This window comes from Salmo salar, chromosome 11 (genome assembly GCF_965601325.2).
Source record: "Salmo salar chromosome 11, fSalSal1, whole genome shotgun sequence".
Lineage (NCBI taxonomy): Eukaryota > Metazoa > Chordata > Actinopteri > Salmoniformes > Salmonidae > Salmo > Salmo salar.
This window is the reverse complement of record NC_138301.1, coordinates 102,356,731-102,384,693: the sequence shown is the minus strand read 5'-3', so window position 1 is coordinate 102,384,693 and position 27,963 is coordinate 102,356,731. Positions and strand designations below refer to the sequence as shown.

General features: G+C 42.4%; 1 protein-coding gene across 2 annotated transcripts in view; it reads right to left on the bottom strand.

The window, feature by feature from the left end:
* LOC106563206 (signal peptide peptidase-like 3) overlaps positions 1–26,572 on the bottom strand; it is a 49,309-nt gene extending 22,737 nt beyond the window's left edge. Inside the window, exons 1-6 of one of the 2 annotated variants that reach the window (XM_014128551.3) lie at positions 26,071–26,572; positions 3,492–3,569; positions 3,163–3,254; positions 2,795–2,914; positions 2,402–2,480; positions 1,708–1,820 (exon numbers count right to left, since the gene is read on the bottom strand). In XM_014128551.3, the coding sequence (XP_013984026.2) occupies positions 1,708–1,820; positions 2,402–2,480; positions 2,795–2,914; positions 3,163–3,254; positions 3,492–3,569; positions 26,071–26,096 (508 nt within the window). In that variant the 5' untranslated portion in view covers positions 26,097–26,572. Of the gene's footprint in view, positions 1–1,707; positions 1,821–2,401; positions 2,481–2,794; positions 2,915–3,144; positions 3,255–3,491; positions 3,570–26,070 lie in introns of both variants that reach the window. The other variant, XM_014128550.3, reaches the window with a different exon arrangement.
* Between the last annotated feature and the right edge of the window lie 1,391 nt (positions 26,573–27,963).

Here is a 27,963-nt window from a genome sequence, read left to right as displayed (position 1 = left end):
GGTTTTTACTTTTCTACAACAAATAGCCTACCTCAGGTTCAGCTGTTGGAGATTACAGCGCTAAATGCATCAGGGCATTGCATGCATATGTAACAGCATAGCTTCTGTCCCTCTCCTCGCCCCAACGTGGGCTTGAACCAGAGACCCTCTGCACACATCAACAACTGACACCCACGAAGCATCATTACCCATCGCGCCACAAAAGCCGCGGCCCTTGCAGAGCAAGGGGAACAACTACTTCAGGTCTCAGAGCGAGTGATGTCACCCGATTGAAACGCTATTAGCGCGCACCACCGCTAACTAACTAGCCATTTCACATCGGTTACACATATAGGCCTACGCATCCACTGTATGATATATATAATATAATCGGGAGACCAGCCTAGAGAGAACGAGAGAAAGAGAGAGATGCCGGCACCATGGATTTAGATTTGTCAGATATCTGTACAGGCTACTACTGCTATACGTGTACAGACGGAGGCTAATTCGTAAAATTTCTATCAGAATATTTTTTTGAAAGATAAGCATGATAATTGTTAGGCTAAAGGAGCAACTCTGGTAAGCCTAAAACAGTCTTCCTCACCCGAAGTTCAACCGTCAAGAGTCAGTTTGAGTGCCTGTGTGCACTGCCTTCATAGGCCTGCATTAGCTAAGTCTAATAATAACCATACCACACCTACACAAAAGTTGCTTAACTTTATTAGGGTAATAACAAAAGTCAGTCAAGCCATTTATAATAAAAACACAAAAACAGGCCTATAGAAGCTCTTAGCAACAAAGGAGATTGCCTACCGTAGTCCTACCCAACAAATGACAGCAATAGATTAATGCTATTTATTTTACAACAGGCCTACTTTTAACATTGATATTTTTGACATTTAGCCTTAAACTAAATACGGAGCACAAAGTTAGCCAACAAAAAGTAAAACATACCACTTTTTGCATAAGTTATTTACTGGTTTAGATTAATAATAGGTCTATAATAATAGATTTACAATTGATTGAATATGAAAATAAATAAATGAAAGGTAGAAAATTGCATCAAACCTAAATAGCACAGTCCATTAGGCCACACCAACGTGCTTCTCATCTTTGTCCACTAGAATATTAAAAGTTGTCCGAGGACATTTCCCTTGTCGGCTTCTTTTCACTATACTCTTCATCCTTTAACTTTTGTTTTACTCCATCTTCGCAAAAAACAGTAGCCTAGGCTAAGGCTAATTTTACTCACTCGTCTCACCTTAGCAGCAGGCGCACGTGAGATGAGCAGCCGGAACCAGTTTCAGCTGGACATAAGCTATACGTTTTATTGAGTTGCAATTAGCCGACTCAGATAACAAGCGTGCGCAGTTCTCATCACACAAACACAAAATGAACAGAGGACCGGTCCAATAAGGTCGAGTCGGTAAATTAATTTTAATTGCACATACCCAAGACCCGTGGCAATTATTTCAGTCCCAACCCTGATCTGAGACAAAAGTCTGAATTTAGGACCCGCGCCCGTTCCAGTCCCGATCTCAAAAATTCCGGTTCCGTTTGGACCCATGAAGACCTCTAATATGAACACATGTAACGGGGCTCGGAGAGTAAGACACACAAACTGAGATAGACAAACTACAGAAAGGCAATGGCAAACAATCTGAAACACGCCGTTTACACCCCCACACACATTCAAAAACACAAGGCAGTCATGACACAATGACATACCGTCCATGAGCAGCCAGTGTCCCGTCAGCACCCAGATCAGCACCAGCATGACAGACAGGGAGAAGGCGAGGAGCTCGGCCAGAGTGAAGCGCCCACAGCAGCCAAACGAGATCCTACAGGGGGAGGAGGGAGAGAGATGGTTTATACACACTAGATAAAACACAATCTCTTCACTGGAAAATACATGATCTCTAAACGCAAGTCGATATGGGGTTAAATATGTAGATATAGCAAAGTTTACTCAAAACCTGGACCGCCTTGTCCAGGTTAAGAGTTGAAATAAAGGCCAGATGCTTTACATTGTCAAACAAAAAAGGGGAATTAAAGAGTTGTGACATTGGAGACTTGGCTATGGTAGCCTCTCAGTTTGACATGTGGACCAACATGATACCATGCATCTCTAACATCCTATTGATGAGCCTGAGGACGGATGGCGTCGAATCAGTTGTGCCTCTGGAGTGAATAGAGACTCATTAGCATATGCTGCGGAACAATTGGTGTTTTGCTATTTTTGGTGCCAAAGTGATCACAGGCCAACAGGCACACACCGATTCAAATGGCATTATGCAGATTTGTGAGAGATAAGAGAGAACAATAGAGATAAAGAGTGAGAGCCAGAGGGGGGAGAGGAATCCAGCAGGGTCCTGGGAGAGAGATGGAGAGAGAGAGACAATGGACTAAGAAACTTACTTACTTGTTTTGTGGGGAGCAGGGTCTGGTCAAGTACTGGCACATTGGCAACAGGAGGAATGCAAACGCAATTGTCGCAAGAACTGATGAGGAACAACAAAGAGGGAGATAGATAAGTGAAGGAGAGAGTAATCGTAACCAGACAGTTTGTTTCAGTCCATTGGTTTCCACTCAGTTTAACAGAGTGATAATCATTGTCATCTCACCCATATGCATTATGCAGAGAAATGTTTTTGTTAAATCAACGCATGATGATCTGCATTTTGCCTAACTGCACGACTAATATATCATGCTCTAAGGAAACTACTAAATGAATGTCTCCTTGCCTTTAGACAAGAAATTGCTCTGTAACATTATGGCACATTTGTTTGTGTGTGTGGTGTGACGGGTCAGGTACCTGCGGTGCAAATGGTGAAAACCACCTGGACAGAGTCGAAGAAAAAGAACATGACGAGCAGAGACACCGAGGCTCCTATGGGCAGGAACAGAGCCTGCGTGGAGTCTATGGTTTGAATACCTGCAAGACAACACAATACATGCACAAGTGAGAATGCTCAAACACACAGAGCTAGACACAGACAATCACTATCACACACACACAGGCATACACATTTCTGTATGTGCTGCATCTATAGCCTGGGTAACAGCAAACAAACCAACCACTAAATATACGGAATCCATGGTATGACGACTTCCAACTTGTAAACAGAAAAGAAAAACACACGCTCTGTATGTCTTATGTCTCACCAAATATGTGAGACTCACTGTTGTTTGTGTTGCCATTGTTGAAGGTCCCATTCGGGACAGGGTTACCATCCTTATCCTTCTCCTGGTTCTCACAGTCCATGTTCAACGATCTGCATGGGGAGAGAGGGGGAAAGGCGGAAAGAAAGGTTGACTAACTGAAATAAATCAAGCTTCTCTCACGGAGATAATAGCAAAGACTTAATAGCAAAAATAAAAAAAAAAGAGTGGATAGCTCAACATAGGTGTTCAATGCTTACTATAATGTAAATAGCATAAAGACGATGAGCCCCATAGTGACGAGTGTTGGCCTATCTGGGATGTAAGCAGCATGGACAGTGTAGACTCACCTGAAGCTGCCATAGACGATGAGGAGGATGGAGATGAGGAAAGTGGACACCTGGCTGGAGTCGACGAGTGAGTACGCCCTATAGACAGAGAGCAAGAGAGATTTCAGATGATCATCAATTTCCTCCACAAAATATACACTGCTCAAAAAAAATAAAGGGAACACTAAAATAACACACCCTAGATCTGAATAAATGAAATAAAAGTATTTAATAAGATTATCTTTACATAGTTGAATGTGCTGACAACAAAATCACACAAAAAAGAATCAATGGAAATCCAATTTATCAACCCATGGAGGTCTGGATTTGGAGTCACACTCAAAATTAAAGTGGAAAACCACACTACAGGCTGATCCAACTTTGATGTAATGTCCTTAAAACAAGTCAAAATGAGGCTCAGTAGTGTGTGTGGCCTCCACGTGCCTGTATGACCTCCCTACAACGCCTGGGCATGCTCCTGATGAGGTGGCGGATGGTCTCCTGAGGGATCTCCTCCCAGACCTGGACTAAAGCATCCGCCAACTCCTGAACAGTCTGTGGTGCAACGTGGCGTTGGTGGATGGAGCAAGACATGATGTCCCAGATGTGCTCAATTGGATTCAGGTCTGGGGAACGGGCAGGCCAGTCCATAGCATCAATGCCTTCCTCTTGCAGGAACTGCTGACACACTCCAGCCACATGAGGTCTAGCATTCATTGTCTTGCATTAGGAGGAACCCAGGGCCAACCGCACCAGCATATGGTCTCACAAGGGGTCTGAGGATCTCATCTCGGTACCTAATGGCAGTCAGGCTACCTCTGGCGAGCACATGGAGGGCTGTGCGGCCCCCCCAAAGAAATGCCACCCCACACCATGACTGACCCACTGCCAAACCGGTCATGCTGGAGGATATTGCAGGCAGCAGAAAGTTCTCCACGGCGTCTCCAGACTGTCACGTCTGTCACATGTGCTCAGTGTGAACCTGCTTTCATCTGTGAAGAGCACAGGGCGCCAGTGGCGAATTTGCCAATCTTGGTGTTCTCTGGCAAATGCCAAACGTCCAGCACGGTGTTGGGCTGTAAGCACAACCCCCACCTGTGGACGTCGGGCCCTCATACCACCCTCATGGAGTCTGTTTCTGACCGTTTGAGCAGACACATGCACATTTGTAGCCTGCTGGAGGTCATTTTGCAGGGCTCTTGCAGTGCTCCTCCTGCTCCTCCTTGCACAAAGGCGGAGGTAGCGGTCCTGCTGCTGGGTTGTTGCCCTCCTACGGCCTCCTCCACGTCTCCTGGTAGCGCCTCCATGCTCTGGACACTACGCTGACAGACACAGCAAACCTTCTTGCCACAGCTCGCATTGATGTGCCATCCTGGATGAGCTGCACTACCTGAGCCACTTGTGTGGGTTGTAGACTCCGTCTCATGCTACCACTAGAGTGAAAGCACCGCCAGCATTCCTAAGTGACCAAAACATCAGCCAGGAAGCATAGGAACTGAGAAGTGGTCTGTGGTTACCACCTGCAGAACCACTCCTTTATTGGGGGTGTCTTGCTAATTGCCTATAATTTCCACCTGTTGTCTATTCCATTTGCACAACAGCATGTGAAATTTATTGTCAATCAGTGTTGCTTCCTAAGTGGACAGTTTGATTTCACAGAAGTGTGATTGACTTGGAGTTACATTGTGTTGTTTAAGTGTTCCCTTTATTTTTTTGAGCAGTATATTATAGAGTAGCCCATAGTATACTTCAGTGTTGCATATGTCAACAAAGTTGTATTAATAACATGGCTAACTTAGCTACATTTTGAGTAAACAAGTTATAAGTGGGTCGATTTTCTTTACTAGTTTTAACATTGTAGCATAATAGAGAAGACATCAAAACTATGAAATAACATATGGAATCATGTTATAACAAAAATAAGTTGATTCAAAATATATTTTGAAATGGGAGATTCTTCAAATTGCCACCCTTTGCCTTGATGACAGCTTTGCACACTCTTGGCATTCTCTCAACCAGCTTCATGAGGTAGTCACCTGGAGTGTATTTCAATTAACAGGTGTGCTTTATTAAAGTACATTTGTGGAATTTCTTTCCTTCTTAATGCGTTTGAGCCAATCAGTTGTGTTGTGACTAGTTAGTGGTGGTATACAGAAGATGGCCCTATTTGGTAAAAGACCAAGTCCATATTATGGCAAGAGCAGCTCAAATAAGCAAAGAGAAACGACAGTCCATTATTTTAAGACATGAAGGTCAGTCAACCCGAAAAACTTCAAAACTTTCTTCAATTGCAGTCGCAAAAACCATCAAGCACTGATGAAACTGGCTCTCATGAGGACCGCCACAGGAAAAGATCCAAAGTTACTTCTGCTACAGAGGATAAGTTCATTACATTTACCAGACTCAGAAATTGCTGCCCAAATAAATAAGTAACAAACAAACAACTGTTCAGAGAGTGCATGAATTAAGCCTTCATGGTTGAATTGCTGCGAAGAAAGCACTACTAAAGGACACCAATAAGAAGAAGAGACTTGATTGGGCCAAGAAACACGAGCAATGAACATTAGACCGGTGGAAATCTGTCCTTTGGTCTGACGAGTCCAAATGTGCAAATTTTAGTTCCAACCGGAGTGTCTTTGTGAGACGCATGTATGGTTTCCACGGTGAAGCATGGAGGTGGTGTGATGGTGCTTTGCTGGTGACACGGTCTGTGATTTATTTACAATTCAAGGCACACTTAACCTGCATAGCTACCACAGCATTCTGCAGCGCTACACCATCCCAACTGGTTTGCGCTTAGTGGGACTATCATTTGTTTTTCAACAGGACAATGACCCAACACACCTCCAGGCTGTGGAAGGGATAATTGACCAAGGACAGTGATGACCTGGCCTCCACAATCAGATGACCTCAACCCAGTTGAAATGGTTTGGGATGAGTTGGACCGCAGAGTGAAGGAAACGCAGCCAACAATTGCCCAGCATGGGGGAACTCCTTCAAGACTGTTGGAAGAGCATTCCAGGTGAAGCTGGTTGAGAGAATGCCAAGAGTGTGCAAAGCTGTCATCAAGGCAAAAGGTGTCTACCTTGAAGATTCTCAAACAAAACACTTTTTTGGTTACTACTTGATTCCATGTGTGTAATTTCATAGTCTTGATGTCTACACTATTATTCTACAATGTAGAAAATAGTAAAAATAAAAACCCTTGAATGAGTAGGTGTCCAAACTTTTGACTGATACTGTACGTTTGGTGTTGTTGATGTTTGATGCTCTGAAACTTGGGGAATAGCAAGTACTGTCATGTATGATAGCTTGGTTGGGACAGGCGGGCACATCAGCGGAGGAGCTCGAATGATTGCTCTCTGTCACATCGAAATAGTTTGTGTTTAGCTGTATATAGTCAGCTAACTAGTTGGTTGCTTTGTCTTGTTTCTACCAATGTAATTCCTATGGAAACAGCCCAAGTTGCTTGCCATAGCTAGCTAGCTAGTTGGTCAGGCAAGAAAAAAAGGTGTGTAGCGGTAAATTTGGCCTGCACTCAAAGCATCAACCTCAGCTATCATTTTCACTAGTCAGCCATAAGGGGCAGCTAACTAGCCACTGAAATGAAGGATAGAGTAATTTGTGTTCATCTGTTGGGCTTAGGTTATGGTTTGTCACGTTTGCAAGGTACAGATACTCATTGGCTTGTCTTCCTATTATTTGACAGCTTAGCTGTCGTGTTAAGGTAGTAGATGCCTGCGCAGTGGAGCTCATATGAGAAGGATATTTGTTTACAAAGCCAGCTAACAAAATAGTTGCCTATTTCTACCGATGCAATTCATTTGGAAACTGTCCCAGCTTCCTACTTCCGGCGCCAAAAGAGATGGCCGCCTCGCTTCGCGTTCCTAGGAAACTATGCAGTATTTTGTTTTTTTATGTATTATTTTTTACATTGTTACCCCAGGTAATCTTAGGTTTTATTACATACAGTCGGGAGGAACTATTGGATATAAGAGCAACGTCAACTCACCAACATTATGACCAGGAATACGACTTTCCCGAAGCGGATCCTCTGTTTGGCCTACAACCCAGGACAATGGTCTGGATCCCAGCCAGCGACCCAAAACAACGACGCCGTAGAAGGGGCAGACGGAGCGGTCTTCTGGTCAGGCTCCGTAGACGGGCACATCGCGCACCGCTCCCGAGCATACTACTCGCCAATGTCCAGTCTCTTGACAACAAGGTAGACGAAATCCGAGCAAGGGTAGCATTCCAGAGAGACATCCGAGACTGTAACGTTCTTTGTTTCACGTAAACATGGCTCACTCGAGACACGCTATCTGAGTCGGTACAGCCACCTGGTTTCTTCACGCATCGCGCCGACAGAAACAAGCATCTCTCTGGTAAGAAGAAGGGCGGGGGTGTATGCCTTATGATTAACGAGACGTGGTGTGATCATAACAATATACAGGAACTCAAGTCCTTTTGTTCACCTGACTTAGAATTCCTCACTATCAAATGCCGACCGCATTATCTACCAAGAGAATTCTCTTCGATCATAATCACAGCCGTGTATATCCCCCACCCCCAAGCAGACACATTGACGGCCCTGAAAGAACTTCATTGGACTATGTAAACTGGAAACCACATATCCTGAGGCTGCATTTATTGAAGCCGGGGATTTTAACAAGACTAATCTGAAAAAAGGGCTCCCCAAATTCTATCAGCATATCAATTGTACTAGCAGGGGTAGCAAAACCCTGGATCATTGTTATTCTAACTTCTGCGACGCATATAAGACGCTCCCCCGCCCTCCTTTCGGAAAAACTGACCACGACGCCATTTTGTTGCTCCAAGCCTATAGACAGAAACTAAAACAGGAAGCTCCCGCCCTCAGGTCTGTTCAACGCTGGTCCGACCAATCTGATTCCATGCTTCAAGATTGCTTCGATCACGTGGACTGGGATATGTTCCGCATTGCGTCGAACAACAACATTGACGAATACGCTGATTCGGTGTGCGAGTTCATTAAGAAGTGCATCGGTGATGTTGTACCCACAGCGTCTATTAACCTGTTAGGGCTAGGGGGCAGTATTGACACGGCTGGATAAAAAAACATACCGATTTAATCTGGTTACCACTCCTACCCAGTAACTAGAATATGCATATACTTATTACATATGGATAGAAAACACCCTAAATTTTCTAAAACTGTTTGAATGGTGTCTGTGAGTATAACAGAACTCATTTGGCAGGCAAAACCCTGAGACATTTTCTGACAGGAAGTGGATACCTGATGTGTTGTATTACCTTTAAACCTATGCCATTGAAAAACACAGGGGCTGAGGAATATTTTGGCACTTCCTATTGCTTCCACTAGATGTCACCATCCTTTACAAAGTGTTTTGAGTCTTCTGGAGGGAGATCTGACCGAACAAGAGCCATGGAATGATGATGGCCCATTAGACACCTGGCGCGCGAGTTCATGTTGGGTACCCTCGTTCCAATACGTTATAAAAGAGTATGCATTCGTCCACCTTGAATATTATTCATGTTCTGGTTAAAAAAGGCCCTAATGATTTATGCTATACAACGTTTGACATGTTTGAACGAACGTAAATATATTTTTTCCCCTCGTTCATGACGAGAAGTCCGGCTGGCTTAGATCATGTGCTAACAAGACGGAGATTTTTGGACATAAATGATGAGCTTTTTTTGAACAAAACTACATTCGTTATGGACCTGTGATACCTGGAAGTGACATCTGATGAAGAGAATCAAAGGTAATGGATTATTTACATAGTATTTTCGATTTTAGATCTCCCCAACATGACGTCTAGTCTGTATCGCAACGCGTATTTTTCTGGGCGCAGTGCTCAGATTATTGGAAAGTGTGATTTCCCAGTAAGGTTATTTTTAAATCTGGCAAGTTGATTGCGTTCAAGAGATGTAAATCTATAATTCTTTAAATGACAATATAATATTTTACCAATGTTTTCTAATTTTAATTATTTAATTTGTGACGCTGACTTGACTGCCGGTTATTGGTGGGAAACGATTTCCTCAACATCAATGCCATAGTAAAACGCTGTTTTTGGATATAAATATGAACTTGATAGAACTAAAAATGCATGCATTGTCTAACATAATGTCCTAGGAGTGTCATCTGATGGAGATTGTAAAAGGTTAGTGCATCATTTTAGCTGGTTTTATGGTTTTGGTGACCCTGTCTTTGAATTGACAAAACATTACACACAACTCTTGTAAATGTACTGTCCTAACATACTCTAAATTTATGCTTTCGCCGTAAAACCTTTTTGAAATCGTAAAACGTGGTTAGATTAAGGAGATGTTTATCTTTCAAAGGGTGTAAAATAGTTGTATGTTTGAAAAATTTGAATTTTGACATTTATTTGGATTCAAATTTGCCGCTCTTGAAATGCACCTGCTGTTGATGGAGTGCACCACGGGTGGCACGCTAGCGTCCCACCTAGCCCATAGAGGTTAAAACATTCCCCAACCAGAAACCGTGGATTCATGGCAGCATTCGCACAAAACTGAACGCGCGAACCACTGCTTTTAACCTCTCTGGGCTAGGCGGGACGAAATCGTCCCACCTACGCAACAGCCAGTGTAATCCCATGGCACGATTTTCAAATACCTTAAAAATGCTATTACTTCAATTTCTCAAACATATGACTATTTTACACCATTTTAAAGACAAGACTCTCGTTAATCTAACCACACTGTCCGATTTCAAAAAGGCTTTACAACGAAAGCAAAACATTAGATTATGTCAGCAGAGTACCCAGCCAGAAATAATCAGACACCCATTTTTCAAGCTAGCATATAATGTCACAAAAACCCAGAAGACAGCTAAATGCAGCACTAACCTTTGATGATCTTCATCAGATGACACACCTAGGACATTAAATTTTACTAAATTACTCACGATAAACGTTCACAAAAACATAACAATTATTTTAAGAATTATAGATACAGAACTCCTTTGTGCAATTGAGGTGTCCGATTTTAAAATAGCTTTTCGGTGAAAGCACATTTTGCAATATTCTGAGTACATAGCCCAGGCATCACGGGCTCACTATTTAGACACCCGGCAAGTTTAGCACTCACCATAATCATATTTACTATTATAAAAGTTTGATTACCTTTTGTTGTCTTCGTCAGAATGCACTCCCAGGACTGCTACTTCAATAACAAATGTTGGTTTGGTCCAAAATAATCCATCGTTATATCCAAATAGCGGCGTTTTGTTCGTGCGTTCAAGACACTATCCGAAAGGGTAAATAAGGGTGACGAGCATGGCGCAATTCGTGACAAAAAAAATTCTAAATATTCCATTACCGTACTTCGAAGCATGTCAACCGCTGTTTAAAATCAATTTTTATGCCATTTTTCTCGTAAAAAAGCGATAATATTCCGACCGGGAATCTGCGTTTAGGTAAACAGAGGAAAGAAAACAAAGCATTCTGTCGACGCGGGCACGCTCCTGAGTCTCACAGTACTGTAACCAGCCACTACCCAAACGCGCTACTTTTTTTCAACCAGAGCCTGCAAAGCCACGATTCAGCTTTTTGCCGCCTTCTGAGAGCCCATGGGAGCCGTAGGAAGTGTCACGTAACAGCAGAGATCCTCTGTAATGGATAGAGATAATCAAGAAGGGCAAGAAATTGTCAGACAGGCCACTTCCTGCATGGAATCTTCTCAGGTTTTGGCCTGCCATATGAGTTCTGTTATACTCACAGACACCATTCAAACCGTTTTAGAAACTTTAGGGTATTTTCTATCCAAAGCCAATAATTATATGCATATTCTAGTTACTGGGCAGGAGTAGTAACCAAGAAAGCTAAGGTAACTGAGCTAAATGACTACCGCCCTGTAGCACTCACTTCCGTCATCATGAAGTGCTTTGAGAGACTAGTCAAGGACCATATCACCTCCACCCTACCTGACACCCTAGACCCACTCCAATTTTCTTATCGCCACAATAGGTCCACAGACGACGCTATCGCCATCACACTGCCCTAACCCATCTGGATAAGAGGAATACCTATGTAAGAAGGCTGTTCATCGATTACACCTCAGCATTTAACACCATAGTACCCTCCAAACTCATCATTAAGCTTGAGACCCTGAGTCTCAACCCCGCCCTGTGCAACTGGGTCCTGGACATCCTGATGGGCCGCCCCAGGTGGTGAGGGTAGGTAACAACATCTCCACCCCACTGATCCTCAACACTGGGTCCCCACATGGGTGCGTTCTCAGCCTTCTACTGTATTACCTGTTCACCCATGACTGCGTGGCCATGCATGCCTCCAACGCAATCATCAAGTTTGCAGACGACACTACAGTGGTAGGCTTGATTACCAACGAGACGGCCTACAGGGAGGAGGTGAGGGCCCTCGGAGTGTGGTGTCAGGAAAATATCCTCACACTCAATGTCAACAAAACATAGGAGATGATCGTGGACTTCAGGAAACAGCGGAGGGAGCAGCCCCCTATCTATATTGACGGGACAGTAGTGGAGAGTTTTAAGTTCCTCGGCGTACACATCATGGACAAACTGAAATGGTCCACCCACACAGACAGCGTGGTGAAGAAGGCGCAACAGTGACTCTTCAACCTCAGGAGGCTGAAGAAATTTGGCTTGTCACCAAAAACACACAAACTTTTACAGATGCACAATCGAGAGCTCCGGCCATAACCGGAAGGCTCTCCAGAGCGTAGTGAGGTCTGCACAACGCATCACCGGGTGCAAACTATCTGCCCTCCAGGACACCAACACCACCCGATGTCACAGGAAGGCCAAAAAGATCATCAAGGACAACAACCACCGGAGCCACTGCCTGTTCACCCCGCTATCATCCAGAAGGCGAGGTCAGTACAGGTGCATCAAAGCGGGGACCGAGAGACTGAAAAACAGCTTCCATCTCAGGGCCATCAGACTGTTAAACAGCCATCACTAACATTGAGTGGCTGCTGCCAACATACTGACTCAACTCCAACCACTTTATTAACATCTATGGGCTAGGCGGGACGAATTCGTCCCACCTACGTAACAGCCAGTCTAATCCAGTGGCGCGATTTTTGAATCGTTTGAAATACTATTACTTCAATTTCTCAAACATATGACTATTTTACAGCTATTTAAAGACAAGACTCTCGTTTATCTAACCACACTGTCTGATTTCAAAAAGGCTTTACAACGAAAGCAAAACATTAGATGATGTCAGGAGAGTGCCCAGCCAGAAATAATCAGACACCCATTTTTCAAGCTAGCATATAATGTCACCAAAACCCAAACCACAGCTAAATGCAGCACTAACCTTTTATGATCTTCATCAGATGACACACCTAGGACATTATGTTATACAATACATGCATGTCTGTTCAATCAAGTTCATATTTATATCAAAAAACAGCTTTTTACATTAGCATGTGACGTTCAGAAAAAGCATACCCCCCGCAAACTTCCGGGGAATTTACTAACAGTTTGCTAAATTACTCACGATAAACGTTCACAAAAAGCATGACAATTATTTTAAGAATTATAGATACATTACTCCTCTATGCACTCGATATATCCAATTTTAAAATAGCTTTTCGGATGAAGCACATTTTGCAATATTCTAAGTACATAGCCCAGCCATCACGGCTAGCTCTTTAGACACCCGGCAAGATTAGCCTTCACCATAATAACATTTCCTATAAGAAAAATGTTCTTACCTTTCCTGTTCTTCGTCAGAATGCACGCCCAGGACTTCTACTTCAATAACAAATGTAGGTTTGGTCCCAAATAATCCATAGTTATATCCAAATAGCGTCGTTTTGTTCGTGCGTTCTAGACACTATACGAATGGTAATCCACGGTCGTGCGCATGGCGCATGGCGTGACAAAAAATGTCTAAATATTCCATTACCGTACTTCGAAGCATGTCAACCGCTGTTTAAAACCAATTTTTATGCCATTTATCTCGTAGAAAAGCGATAATATTCCGACCGGGAATCTGCAATAAACTAAACAGCCGAATTAAAATACTCCACGGGGGCTAATCGCGCACGCGCCTCATTCCATTGTCACCTAATGGGACACTTGGATAAGGTGATAATCTGTTTCAGCCTGAGGCTGCCTCGTCAACCTTCATGATTGTCCTGAGAGCCTATTGGAGCCCTGGGAATTGTCACGTTACAGCTAAGATCCTTACTCTTCAATAAATAGATGCAAGACGCACGACTCCTTGTCAAACAGGCCACTTCCTGCATGAAACCTTGTCAGGTTTTTGCCTGCCATAGGAGTTCTGTTATACTCACAGACACCATTCAAACAGTTTTAGAAACTTTAAGGTGTTTTCTATCCAAACCTGAACAATAATATGCATATTCTAGCTTCTGAGTTGGTGTAGGAGGCAGTTAAAAATGGGCACATATTTTTTCCAAAATTCTCAATACTGCCCCCTAGCCCAAACAGGTTAACCTGTTAGGGCTAGGGGGCAGTATTGACACGGCTGGATAAAAAAACGGACCCGATTTAATCTGGTTACTACTCCTGCCCAGTAACTAGAATATGCATATAATTATTGGCTTTGGATAGAAAACACTCCAAAGTTTCTAAAACTGTTTGAATGGTGTCTGTGAGTATAACAGAACACAAATGGCAGGTCAAAACCTGAGAAGATTCTGTACAGGAAGTACCCTGTCTGACCATTTCTTGGCCTTCTTTGCCATCTCTATCCATTACAAAGGATCTCTGCTGTTACGTGACACTTCCTACGTCTCACATGGGCTCTCAGAAGGCGGCAAAAAGCTGAATCGTGGCTTTGCAGGCTCTGGCTGAAAAAAAGTAGCGTGTTTGGGTAGTGGCTGGTTACAGTACTGTGAGACTCACGCGCGTGCCCGCGTCGACCGAATGCTTTGTTTTCTTTCCTCTGTTTACCTAAACGGAGATTCCCGGTCGGAATATTATCGCTTTTTTACGAGAAAAATGGCATAAAAATGGATTTTAAACAGCGGTTGACATGCTTCGAAGTACGGTAATGGAATATTTACAAATGTTTTGTCACGAATTGCGCCAAGCTCGTAACCCTGATTTACCATTTCGGATAGTGTCTGGAACGCACGAACAAAACGCCGCTATTTGGATATAACGATGGATTATGACTTTGGTCAGGGCTAAACTAAATTTAGTAAATTCACCGGAGGTTTGCGGGGGGTATGCTAGTTCTGAACGTCACATGCTAATGTAAAAAGCAGGTTTTTGATATAAATATGAACTTGATTGAACAAAACATGCATGTATTGTATAACATAATGTCCTAGGTGTGTCATCTGATGAAGATCATCAAAGGTTAGTGCTGCATTTAGCTGTCTTCTGGGTTTTTGTGACATATGCTAGCTTGAAAAATGGGTGTCTGATTATTTCTGGCTGGGTACTCTGCTGACATAATGTAATGTTTTGCTTTCGTTGTAAAGCCTTTTTGAAATCGGACAGTGTGGTTAGATTAACGAGAGTCTTGTCTTTAAAAATGCTGTAAAATAGTCATATGTTTGAGAAATTGAAGTAATAGCATTTCTAAGGTATTTGAAAATCGCGCCACGGGATTCAACTGGCTGTTGCGTAGGTGGGACGAATTCGTCCCGCCTAGCCCAGAGAGGTTAATGGTAAAATTGATATAATCAATTTATCACTAGCCACTTTATATTACATAATGTTTACTTAACCTACATTACTCATCTCTTATGTATATACTGTATGCTATACTGTCTACTGCATCTTGCCATCTGATGTAATTAAATGTATCACTAACCACTTTAAACAATGTCACTTCATATGTTTTCATACCCTGCATTGCTCATCTCATATGTATATACTGTACGCTATACCATCTACTGCATCTTGCCATCTGATGTAATTAAATGTATCACTAGCCACTTTAAACAATGTCACTTCATATAATGTTGTCATACCCTGCATTGCTCATCTTATATGTATATATAATGTACTCTATACCATCTACTGCATCTTGCCTATGCCATTCGGCCTTTATACTTGTGTGTATAAGGTAGTTGTTTTGAAATTGTTAGATTACTTGTTAGATATTAGTGCATGGTCGGAACTAGAAGCACAAGCATTTTGCTGCACTTGCATTAACACCTGCTAACCATGTGTATGTGACAAATGAATTTGATTTGATTTAACTAATCAGCTAACTCTGTAGTTAGTCAAGCACGAATGCAAGAGTTTATTGGAGGAGACAGAGGGAGAGAGTGTGGAAAGGGAGGCGGGTAACTATCACACAATGTATTATGGAAACCCTTTATTAGGAAGCCAGTATGTGTATGGTTGAGAAAAAGAAAGAGGAAGGAAGGGACATTGTGAGAGAGATGTTCCTGACTGCATTTGTATCCTGTGTGTTGCTCCTCTCCCTGTTACTCTGTTCCTCTAGGTCAGTGAAAGCAAAGGACATGATATGGAGAGTCAGGGCTCAGCAGCAAAAAGGCATGGAGGAAGAGGAGTTAGAGATGATTGGAGGGATAGAGATGGAGAGTGGAGGGAGAGGAAGCAGAGTGAGAGGACAGAGCAGAGGGAGGGGAAGAGGGAGAGCACACCCGAGAGGGAAGCCTACGTTTCCATGGAGTGTGTCTGCCCCAAGTCCCACCCTTGTACCACACAGCCTGGGCCCTTAAGTGACAGTGGCAGGGGGTTTGGAGTCATTTTTAAGTGGTAGGAACTAGAGGTCGACCGATTATGATTTTTTCGACGCCGATACCGATTATTGGAGGCCCAAAAAAAAGCCTATACCGATTTAAAATCGGCCGATTTTTTTTGCTTTATTTATAATAATTACAATTACAACAATACTGAATGAACAATTATTTTAACTTAATACATCAATAAAATCAATTTAGCCTCAAATAATGAAACATGTTCAATTTGGTTTAAATAATGCAAAAACAAAGTGTTGGAGAAGAAAGTAAAAGTGCAATATGTGCCATGTAAGAAAGCTAACGTTTAAGTGCCTTGCTCAGAACATATGAAAGCTGGTGGTTCCTTTTAACATGAGTCTTCAATTTTCCCAGGTAAGAAGTTTTAGGTTGTAGTTATTATAGGACTATTTCTCTCTATACGATTTGTATTTCATATACCTTTGACTATTGGATGTTCTTATAGGCACTTTAGTATTGCCAGTGTAACAGTATAGCTTCCATCCCTCTCCTCGCTCCTACCTGGGCTCGAACCAGGAACACATCGACAACAGTCACCCTCGAAGCAGCGTTACCCATGCAGAGCAAGGGGAACAACCACTCCCAAGTCTCAGAGCAAGTGACGTTTGAAACGCTATTAACGCGCACCCGCTAACTAGCTAGCCATTTCACATCGGTTACACTAGCCTAATCTTGGGAGTTGATAGGCTTGAAGCAAAACAGCGCAATGCATTGCGAAAGCTGCAGGCAAAATGCACGAAAGTGCATTTTGCAGAATGCACACCCAGGACTGCTACTTAAATAACAAATGTTGGTTTGGTCCAAAATAATCCATTGTTATATCCGAATAGCGGCGTTTTGTTCGTGCGTTCCAGACACTATCCGAAATGGTAAAGAAGTGTCACGCGCATGGCGCAATTCGTGACAATAAAATTCTAAATATTCCATTACCGAACTTCGAGGCATGTCAACCGCTGTTTAAAATCAATTTTTACGCCATTTTTCTCGTAGAAAAGCGATAATATTCCGACAGGGAATCTCTTTTTCGGCAAACAGAGGAAAAAAAATCACAAAGGCGGGGGCGGTCGGGTCACGCGCATAAGCCCAGAGTCCCTTGATCGGCCACTTGAGAAAGGCGATAATGTGTTTCAGCCTGGGGCTGGAATGACGACATTCTGTTTTTTCCCGGGCTCTGAGCGCCTATGGACGACGTGGGAAGTGTCACGTTAGAGCAGAGATCCTTAGTAAAAGATAGAGATGGAAAAGAAGTTCAAGAAATGGTCAGACAGGCCACTTCCTGTAAAGGAATCTCTCAGGTTTTGACCTGCCATTTGAGTTCTGTTATACTCACAGACACCATTCAAACAGTTTTAGAAACTTTAGGGTGTTTTCTATCCATATGTAATAAGTATATGCATATTCTAGTTACTGGGTAGGAGTGGTAACCAGATTAAATCGGGTATGTTTTTTATCCAGCCGTGTCAATACTGCCCCCTAGCCCTAACAGGTTAATCCAACCAGTGTCCGATTTCAAAAAGGCTTTACGGAGAAAGCATACTTTGCGATTATGACATCTAGTGGAAGCCTTAGGAAGTGCAATATGACCCGACAGACACTGTATATTGGATAGGCAATCACTTGAGAAACTACAAAGCTCAGATTTCCCACTTCCTGGTTGGATTTTCTCTCAGGTTTTTGCCTGCCATATGAGTTCTGTTATACTCACAGACATCATTCAAACAGTTTTAGAAACTTCAGTGTTTTCAATCCAGATCTACTAATTCTATGCATATTCTAGCTTTTGGGCCCGAGTAGCAGGCAGTTTACTCTGGGCACGTCATTCATCCAAGCTACTCAATACTGCCCCACTTTCCCAAAGAAGAATGATGGCGGCCCCGGTGTTCTTGGGGACCTTCAATGCTGCAGACATTTGTTTTTGGTACCCTTCCCCAGAACTGTGCCTTGACACAATCCTGTCTCTGAGCTGTGCGGACAATTCCTTTGACCTCATGGCTTGGTTTCTGCTCTGATATGCACTGTCAACTGTGGGATCTTATATAGACAGGTATGTGCCTTTCCAAATCATGTCCAATCAATTGAATTTACCACAGGTGGACTCCAAGTTCTAGAAACATCAAGAATGATCAATGGGAACAGGATGCACCTGAGCTCAATGTCGAGTCTCATAGCAAAAGGTGATGTCAACAACAAAAAGCTGTCATTATGGGGTAGTGCGTAGATTGAGGAGGGAAAAAAATATTTAATCAATTTTAGAATAAGGCTGTAACGTAACAAACTGTGAAGGGGTCTGAATACTTTCCAAATGCACAGTACACACACATTACACGGCCAAAAGTATGTGGACACCTGCTTGATGAACATCTCATTCCAAAATCATGGGCATTAATATGGAGGTGGTCCCCCCTTTGCCGCTATAACAGCCTTCTCTTATGGGAAGGCTTTCCACTAGATGTTGGAACATTGTTGCGGACACTCCATTCAGCCGCAACACCATTAGTGAGGTCAGGCACTGATGTTGGGCCTGGCTTGCTGTCGCCGTTCCAATTCATCCCAAAGGTGTCCGATGGGGTTGAGGTCAGGGCTCTGTGCAGGCCAGTTAAGTTCTTCCACACGGATCTCAACCATTTCTGCATGGACCTCACTTTGGGCATGGGTGCATTGTCATGCTATAAGGGCCTTCCCAAAACTATTGCCACAAAGTTGGCAGCACAGAATCGTCTAGAATGTCATTGTATGCTGTAGCTTTAAGATTTCCCTTCACTGGAACTAAGGGGCCTTGCCCGAGCCATGAACAGCCCCAGTAAATTATTATTAGCTTACCGATCATTGCACCTGTACATAGCCCACCCAACTACCTCATCCCCATATTATTCATTGTTTTGCTCCTTTGCACCCCAGTATCTCTACTTCCACATTCATCTTCTGCACATCTATCACTCCAGTGTTTAATTGCTAAATTGTACTTATTTCGCCACTATGGCCTATTTATTGCCTTACCTCCCGAATCTTACTACATTTGCACACACTGCATATAGACTTTTCTATTGTGACTGTCTGTTTGTTTATCCCATGTGTAACTCAGTTGTTTGTGTCGCACCGCTTTACTTTATCTTGGCCAGGTCGCAGTAAATGAGAACTTGTTCTCAAATGGCCTACCTGGTTAAATAAAGGTGAAATAAATAAATACATTTTCAGTGAGTATGAAGATTTGAGCAAAAGTGAACTACAAAATTGTGCAAATGAACAAAGTTGTAATGCATGCTTTTCTGAAGGAAGACAGCATGCGTAGATGGAGCAGAAGGGAGAAGAACTGAGGAAGAAAGGGGCAAAAAAAACACTAGTAGGAAGCACAAGTAAAAAGTGGCAACTGTACAGATAAGTTAGTGCTGTGGATGAGTTCTGGCAGATAGCCATTATAAGCTATCTGATGGAAAACATTTAGTAGTGAATTGCATACAAGTGATTTCATCACCTGTGCGCCACACAACAGAGACTCATCGATAGGACTATGGGCTCACAAGTTCCCGTGTTCTCCCGTTGTGCTATTTACAAACACGTGACTGGTTCAACTGTTCTGAAGAACTGCGGTAAGATTCATAATGTTAAATAATGTGACAGGTGAAATGAAGAACACAATCGGCTTTCTCTTAAGGTATTGCACAAGTTGACTGCAGGTATTGACTTAAGTAGCTACAAATATTCAAAATGTATTGAAAACTTCAAAGAATGAGTTTTGACAGTATTGGAAAAACCATCCTGTGGCTTTTTCCAAATACCCTGGTCACCCAAGGGTAGTTGTAGTTGGACACCGAAGCCTAGGAAACAGTAATTCCCAGAAAGTCCCCCAACAATTTAAAAATGACTTGTACTTAGTTTACTCAGAACAGTTGCGATTCAATTAAGTGATAGATATGTTTTTATTTATAAACTTAATCATGACATGTACAGTGCCTTCAGAACATAAATCACACCACTTGACTTTCAACATTTTATAGTGTTACAGCGTGGGATTCAAATGGGTTTGTAATTTTTTGTCAGTGATCTACAGTGAGGGAAAAAAGTATTTGATCCCCTGCTGATTTTGTACGTTTGCCCACTGACAAAGAAATGATCAGTCTATAATTTTAAATGGTAGGTTTATTTGAACAGTGAGAGGGAACAAAAAAAAACAACAGAAAAACACATGTCAAAATGTTAGAAATTGATTTGCATTTTAATGAGGGAAATAAGTATTTGACCCCTCTCATTCAGAAAGATTTCTGGTTCCCAGGTGTCTTTTAGAGGTAACGAGCTGAGATTAGGAGCACACTCTTAAAGGGAGTGCTCCTAATCTCAGCTTGTTACCTGTATAAAAGACACCTGTCCACAGAAGCAATCAATCAGATTCCAAACTCTCCACCATGGCCAAGACCAAAGAGCTCTCCAAGGACGTCAGGAATAAGATTGTAGACCTACACAAGGCTGGAATGGGCTACAAGACCATCGCCAAGCAGCTTAGTGAGAAGGTGACAACAGTTGGTGCGATTATTCGCAAATGGAAGAAACACAAAAGAACTGTCAATCTCCCTCGGCCTGGGGCTCCATGCAAGATCTCTCCTCATGGAGTTGCAATGATCATGAGAACGGTGAGGAATCAGCCCAGAACTACACGGGAGGATCTTGTCAATGATCTCAAGGCAGTTGGGACCATAGTCACCAAGAAAACAATTGGTAACACACTATGCCGTGAAGGACTGAAATCCTGCAGCGCCCGCAAGGTCCCCCTGCTCAAGAAAGCACATATACATGCCCGTCTGAAATTTGCCAATGAACATCTGAATGATTCAGAGGACAACTGGGTGAAAGTGTTGTGGTCAGATGAGACCAAAATGGAGCTCTTTGGCATCAACTCAACTCGCCGTATTTGGAGGAGGAGGAATGCTGCCTATGACCCCAAGAACACCATCCCCACCGTCAAACATGGAGGTGGAAACATTATGCTTTGTGGCTGTTTTTCTGCTAAGGGGACAGGACAACTTCACCGCATCAAAGAGACGATGGACAGGGCCATGTACCGTCAAATCTTGGGTGAGAACCTCCTTCCCTCAGCCAGGGCATTGAAAATGGGTCGTGGATGGGTATTCCAGCATGACAATGACCAAAACACACACGGCCAAGGCAACAAAGGAGTGGCTCAAGAAGAAGCACATTAAGGTCCTGGAGTAGCCTAGCCAGTCTCCAGACCTTAATCCCATAGAAAATCTGTGGAGGGAGCTGAAGGTTCGAGTTGCCAAACGTCAGCCTCGAAACCTTCATGACTTGGAGAAGATCTGCAAAGAGGAGTGGGACAAAATCCCTCCTGAGATGTGTGCAAACCTGGTGGCCAACTACAAGAAACGTCTGACCTCTCAAATAATTCACCCCCCCCCCCCCCCCCCCCGAGTCAATATATATTAGCGTCACCTTTGGCAGAAATTACAGCTGAGAGTCTTTCTGGATAAGTCTAACAGCATTCTATGCCTGGATTGTTCAACATTTGTGACCCGTTTCAGAAAACTAGGGCTATGTCACTAATTCACAGGAGAGCAGTTTGAACGGAAACTTTTGTTTTTTAAACAAATTGCGTTTTTTGTTGTTGGCAGAAATGACTTCTCGAACATGTGAACTTTCATGTGCCTTAATAAAAAAAAAAAACTTGTATGCCATCTGTAAATACAAATAAAATTGTTAAATTACGAGCCTAGTTGGTTTAGTCAAAGAAAAAGTGAGGCAAACTTCCCGCTAGCCCTGATTGGCTGAGATAATGAATGGGGTGGAAATGACGAGAGATGAGTTTGGATTGGTCTGCCATATAGCACACTTCTGTCTATTTGAGCTGGTCAGTATGTCTAGGTAATCCTGTCTAATGCGGATTTTTTAAATAAAATTGATGCTATGTATTAAAACGGCATACACATTGCTCTCCACTTTCTGGAGGACTGAGTTTTGAAATCAGTGGAATTAGAGTATGATAGCTAAGGAGATAGAGAAAACACCCGTCTCCGCATTACAGCATCAAACTAAGGGCAACCATGGCATCCCACAGGAGACGTGTCTAACCATGAATGACGTATACGGGTAAGATAGTCTAGCTAGCTACATTTTCAGATATTACACGTTTCAAATTGACAGAAAGAGCCATTTGCTTAGCTAGCTATAGCCAAATGTTACCTAGCTAACATTGAACCTGGTTGGTTAGCTACCTGCAGATTCATGCAGGGTAGTAACGTCATGAGTTGTGATTATGCTTCATTGTTTACCTAGTTAGCTAGCTAACGTTAGCTGGCTGGCTCGCTAGCTAACGTTACGTGTTGAATATGGCCACCAGTGTCTGCATAAATGCGTACCTAAATTGTTGCCAGCAGCACAGTTAGTCACCAATGCTCTGGATAACATGAAAACAGCCTAACCAGCTCTGCTAGGGTGAGTAAAATGGTCAGAGTGGGGTGTTCTCTCATTATGTGTCTGGAAGTAGCTAGCCAATGTTAGCCAGTCAATGGCAGTCAAGCACCCAAGCTGTAAGGTCAGAACGTTTGGATCAACTCATCGGCCAGAGCGTCCAGTGTGTGCTCTGAACGCGAAACGCTTTGAACGAACAGACAATTACCAACGCTCTGGATAACATAACAGCCTAACCAGCTCTGCTAGGGTGAGTAATGTTCAGTGAGCTGTTCTCTCTCACTTAGATGTCTGGAAATAGCTAGCAAGTTGGCTTGGGTGCTTGACTGGTGTTAGTAACGTTACATATAGATCAACCCTTAAAGTGATGGGTGGGGCTAAAGCTTAAGAGGGTGTGAACAATGCTGAATGGGTATAGACAAAGAAGGGCTCTCCAATAGCAGTACCAAAACATTCAAAAAACTTTTTCTCAAAAGTGAGTTTACAAGTTGATCAACTTTCAAAGCAAAAATACTTTCCCATTGTTCCTCAACTATAGTGTATGAAGTACCATTTTGTAGCTCTGAGAGTCTACTTTTATCCAATGTAAAACATTTAAAAAAATTACATTTTCAAATTTTGCTACATAAGACCGATTTGAGCCGTTTGGTCACATTTGCACATTATTCTTTTCAAAATTCTTCAAGCTCTGTCAAATTGGTTGTTGATCATTGCAGGACAAATATTTTCAGGTTTTGACATAGATTTTCAAGTAGATTTCAGTCAAAACTGTAAAATGCAGATTTGACCTTGTGTTTTAGGTTATTGTCTTGCTGAAAGGGGCAGCAGGTAGCCTAGTGGTTAGAGCGTTGGACTAGTAACCGAAAGGTAGCAAGATCGAATCTGTCATTCTGCCCCTGAACAAGGCAGTTAACCCACTGTTCCTAGACCGTCATTGAAAATAAGAATGTGTTCTTAACTGACTTGCCTAGTTAAATAAAAGGTATAAAAAAAGAGGGGAAAAAAGGTCTATTCATCTCCCAGTGTCTGGTGGAAAGCAGACTAAACAAGGTTCCTTTAGAATTTTGCCTGCACTTAGCTCAATTACATTTTTTTTTAAATCATGAAAACCTCCAGTCCTTAATGATTACAAGCATACCCATAACATGATGCAGCCATACAGAGCATCCAGGGTCAAGCGCCCCACCAAAGGGCACATCGACAGATCTCCCACCAAGCCAAATCGGGGACCCAAACCAGCGACCTCTCGGACACCGGCCCAAGATCCCAACCGCAAGGTCACCAACCATCTAACACCTCCAACACAGTTCCCCCGAGGACTGCCCCTCAACCATCCAAAATCCCCCCCACACACAAAAAAAATCTCACCCTCCACTCCCCATGATTATGGAGAGTGAATGAAATAGTTTCTTTGTCATCTTGCTAGGTAGTTATCTAGCTGTGGCCATCTGGCTAGTATTATCAAGCCAGATGGGCTCCCGAGTGGCACAGCAGTCTAAGGCACTGCATCTCAGTGGTAGAGGTGTCACTACAGACACCCTGGTTTGAATCCAGGCTGTATCACAACCAGCCGTGATTGGGAGTCCCATAGAGCGGTGCACAATTGGCCCAGCGTCGTCCGTGTTTGGCCTGTGTAGGCAGTCATTGTAAATAAGACTTTGTTCTTAACTGACTTGCCTAGTAAAATAAAGGTTCAAATAAATAAATAAATAAACAAACAAACAAGGGCTTTCCGCAAAATAGCAACATTAGTGCAGCTAGCTAACTAACGTTGGAATCTAGACCAAACCTAAGCAACATACACAGACATGCATTGCCAAACAATGCTACTGCCGCCTTCTGGTTTGGAATATTTTAACAAGGCTGAATGGCTGACGACTTCAAGGTCTTTGCTGTGTTAACACAAAAGAGATCAACTGCTGACACAGGAAAACGTTTGACAATCCTACCGATGTGTCTGAGCTATAAATGGTTGCCTCCACATCAATACTTAAAAACAATACTAGCCATTTAGATGGCACATAATTTGACTTTAATAATGCCATGATCTGCAGCATAGGCCTGCAATTAAAAACATCAAATGTACAGCTAAAGTGGACAAAATGACCCCATTTCCAATTGCGAGAAATCGATAAATGGCACGGATGGACATGTTATTTATCAGTCTACCTAATATTGGTCTGCATGGCACCACTTGCTATCACACATAAAAAATAAAATTAGAAATTATTCTGGCACATAACAGTAGGGATTGCAATCAGTTAGTTATAGCTAACAATTATTATTTTTTATTTCACCTTCATTTAACCAGGTAGGCGACCTGGCCAAGATAAAGCAAAGCAGTTCGACACATAACAACTGAGTTACACATGGAGTAAAACAAACATACAGTCAATAATACAGTAGAAAAATAAGCCTATATACAATGTGAGCAAATGAGGTGAGATAAGGGAGGTAAAGGCAATAAATAGGCCATGGTGGCGAAGTAAATACAATATAGCAAATAAAACACTGGAATGGTAGATTTGACAGTAGATACGTGTGCAAAGTAGAAATACTGGGGTGTAAAGGAGCAAAATAAATAAATACAGTAGGGGAAGAGGTAGTTGTTTGCAATGCGGGAAGATAAACCCCGATTTACAGATCAATGCCTTATTTAGCCAGCTAGCTACTCTTAGGAAGCAGGTTATTATGATGGACAATCAAGATAACCTAACAAGTTAGCTAACGTTAGCTAAACAAGCTAGAGGTGTTGACTTGCTAGCAAGCCAGCTGCGCACGTCATTAACAAAATAAAAATGGATGACTCAATAACATAGCTATTTCTCTCCGACTTTATAACACACCGGGCGTGTCATAAATATATCACAATGGCAACATAATTATTGTGTGAAAAATTAGACATTCCATGAATAAAGCCGGTGAGCTTTTCGGGTAACGTAGTCTGGCTAGCAAGCGTAAACTGGTTCGGTAGGCTAGCTACGCTCATAGGCTCCCTTTGTGTGCAACTGCCTAACGAGATGTAGCAATAAGATATTTATGCATACAAAAAAAAACTGATGTTGACGAGGGGCTTACAAGCTAGATAGCTAACCTAATAATATTATTTTGGTAGGAGTTGGCGAACTAACGTTAGTTATATACAACCTTACAGATTCGTCTACCTTGCATAACCATTTCCGTATGACCAATGAAATGCCAACATTAAGACGAGCGGCTAAGTTAGCTAACTGGCAGATAGCGAGCTAGCCCTTTACTTGGACAGTAGTTAGTTAGCTCACGAACACAATTTGAAAACAGGGCCATCTAATTCTAGTTAAGCAAAATAGCGGCTGATTTACTTAGGAACGAAGCAGGTTGTCAACTATATCTATGTAAAAAAGAAAGAAAAGTACATACAGCAATCAAGTCAGGCTATTAGCCAGCTCGTGCAATGGCTATACCTATGCGCACTCACCAAGAAGAGTAGCCTTGCTCCGCCATGTCACCGACGACAACAGTCAGTGGTGGGTTCCGCGACTGTTGAGATTCGGTTCCCTGTGGCCAAAACGAAGGACCTGGTGGACAAAATTTCCGCCTTTACTTCAAGATGTCTTTTTTAACAGTTACTATTTGATAACAACATGGCGATGTACCCCAGCCCCCATCTAGCAAACACTAGTCGAAAAGCTTCCAATCGAATGACAATGATGGTTTGCTCGCTGGCCAAGACAAAGCACCCCGAGAAAAACTGTATATTTCGTCAATTTCGCGAGTGTCCTGCAGTCTCACTGCCCTTACAGGCCCGAGTCTCAAATGATCCTATACTCGCTGTAAATCCATATTTAGGAGTGTTTTCTGGCGTCTATATTCATATATTCCCGAAGTCTGCACCCTCCGCTGTAATGGATGCCGCGCAGACAGCTTTGTTTTCTATGGCAAGCCAGTCACGTGCACGCGCAATATCGCCCTTGCTAGAAAGGTTTTACGAGTAATTTGTGTGCACTGAAGTGCAATGGAAACACGTGAATTGGGGTGTATTCATTCCACCGATTCTGTTGCGAAAGTTTCTTATACGGAACGAAACGGGGAGGGACATTCCTGAATTTTTCCAATAGAAATTCTTGTCTTTTTAAATTTAAAATGTTTTCTTGGCAAAACAGCTTATTCGACACATTTTGCCATGGTACACAAAACAATTGTTGCAGTTTCATAACTAATTCTACACATTTTACAATGAGAAAATATAGATTTTTTTAAAGCTAATTTCCTGCTATTCTAAACCTTCTGCTACGAAAAGTCACTTCTGAGAGCTGCATCCCATGTAAGTCAAAACCCACTTGTTAGTTGGCAGTGACCACGTTTACATGCACAACAATATCAAATCAAATCAAATGTTATTGGTCACATAGACGTGATTAGCAGATGTTATTGCGAGTGTAGTGAAATGCTTGTGCTTCTAGCTCCAACAGTGCAGTAATATCTAACAAATTACACAACATATACCCAATACACACAAATCTAAGTAGGAATGAATTTAGACTATATACATATGGACGAGCAATGTCAGAGCGGAATGGACTAAGATACAGTAGAATAGTATAGAAAACAGGATATACATATGGGATGAATAATGCCAGATATGTAAACATTATCAAGTGACTAAGATTCCGTAGAATAGTATAGAATAGAGTATATACATATGAGGTGAGTAACATTATTAAAGTGACTAGTGTTCCATTCCGTAATGTGGCCAGGGATTCCTAGTCTATGCCTGTAATGTGCTAGTGATGGCTGTTTAACAGTCTGAAGGCCTTGAGATAGAAGCTGTTTTTCAGTCTCCTGTACTGACCTCGCCTTCTGGATGATAACGGGGTGAACAGGCAGTGGCTCGGGTGGTTGATGTCCTTGAATATCACGTTATTATTTGGGATACTCAAGTAGGGTATTCTGTTTTTCAGTTGACACATATGGACTTAAATTAGGAATACTCTGTTTATTCACGGATACAGGGATACTTGTGAAATCGGGATATAAACTACTATCCGGAGTACTATGCGCATGTAAACGTGGTCACTGTTGCAGCAGCAGAGATGACCACGTGATGGAAAGCGCCTCAATAATGCTTGAACCATTTTATGAGACATTTTATTCAATCAATCAATCAATCAATCAATCAATCAATCAATCAATCAATCAAATGTATTTATAAAGCCCTTCTTACATCAGCTGATGTCACAAAGTGCTGTACAGAAACCCAGCCTAAAACCCCAAACAGCAAGCAATGCAGATGTAGAAGCACTCTTTGTTAGTCAATTGCATTAACAAATATCATTTTAATAAATGCACACAACTATGGACCTAGTATTTT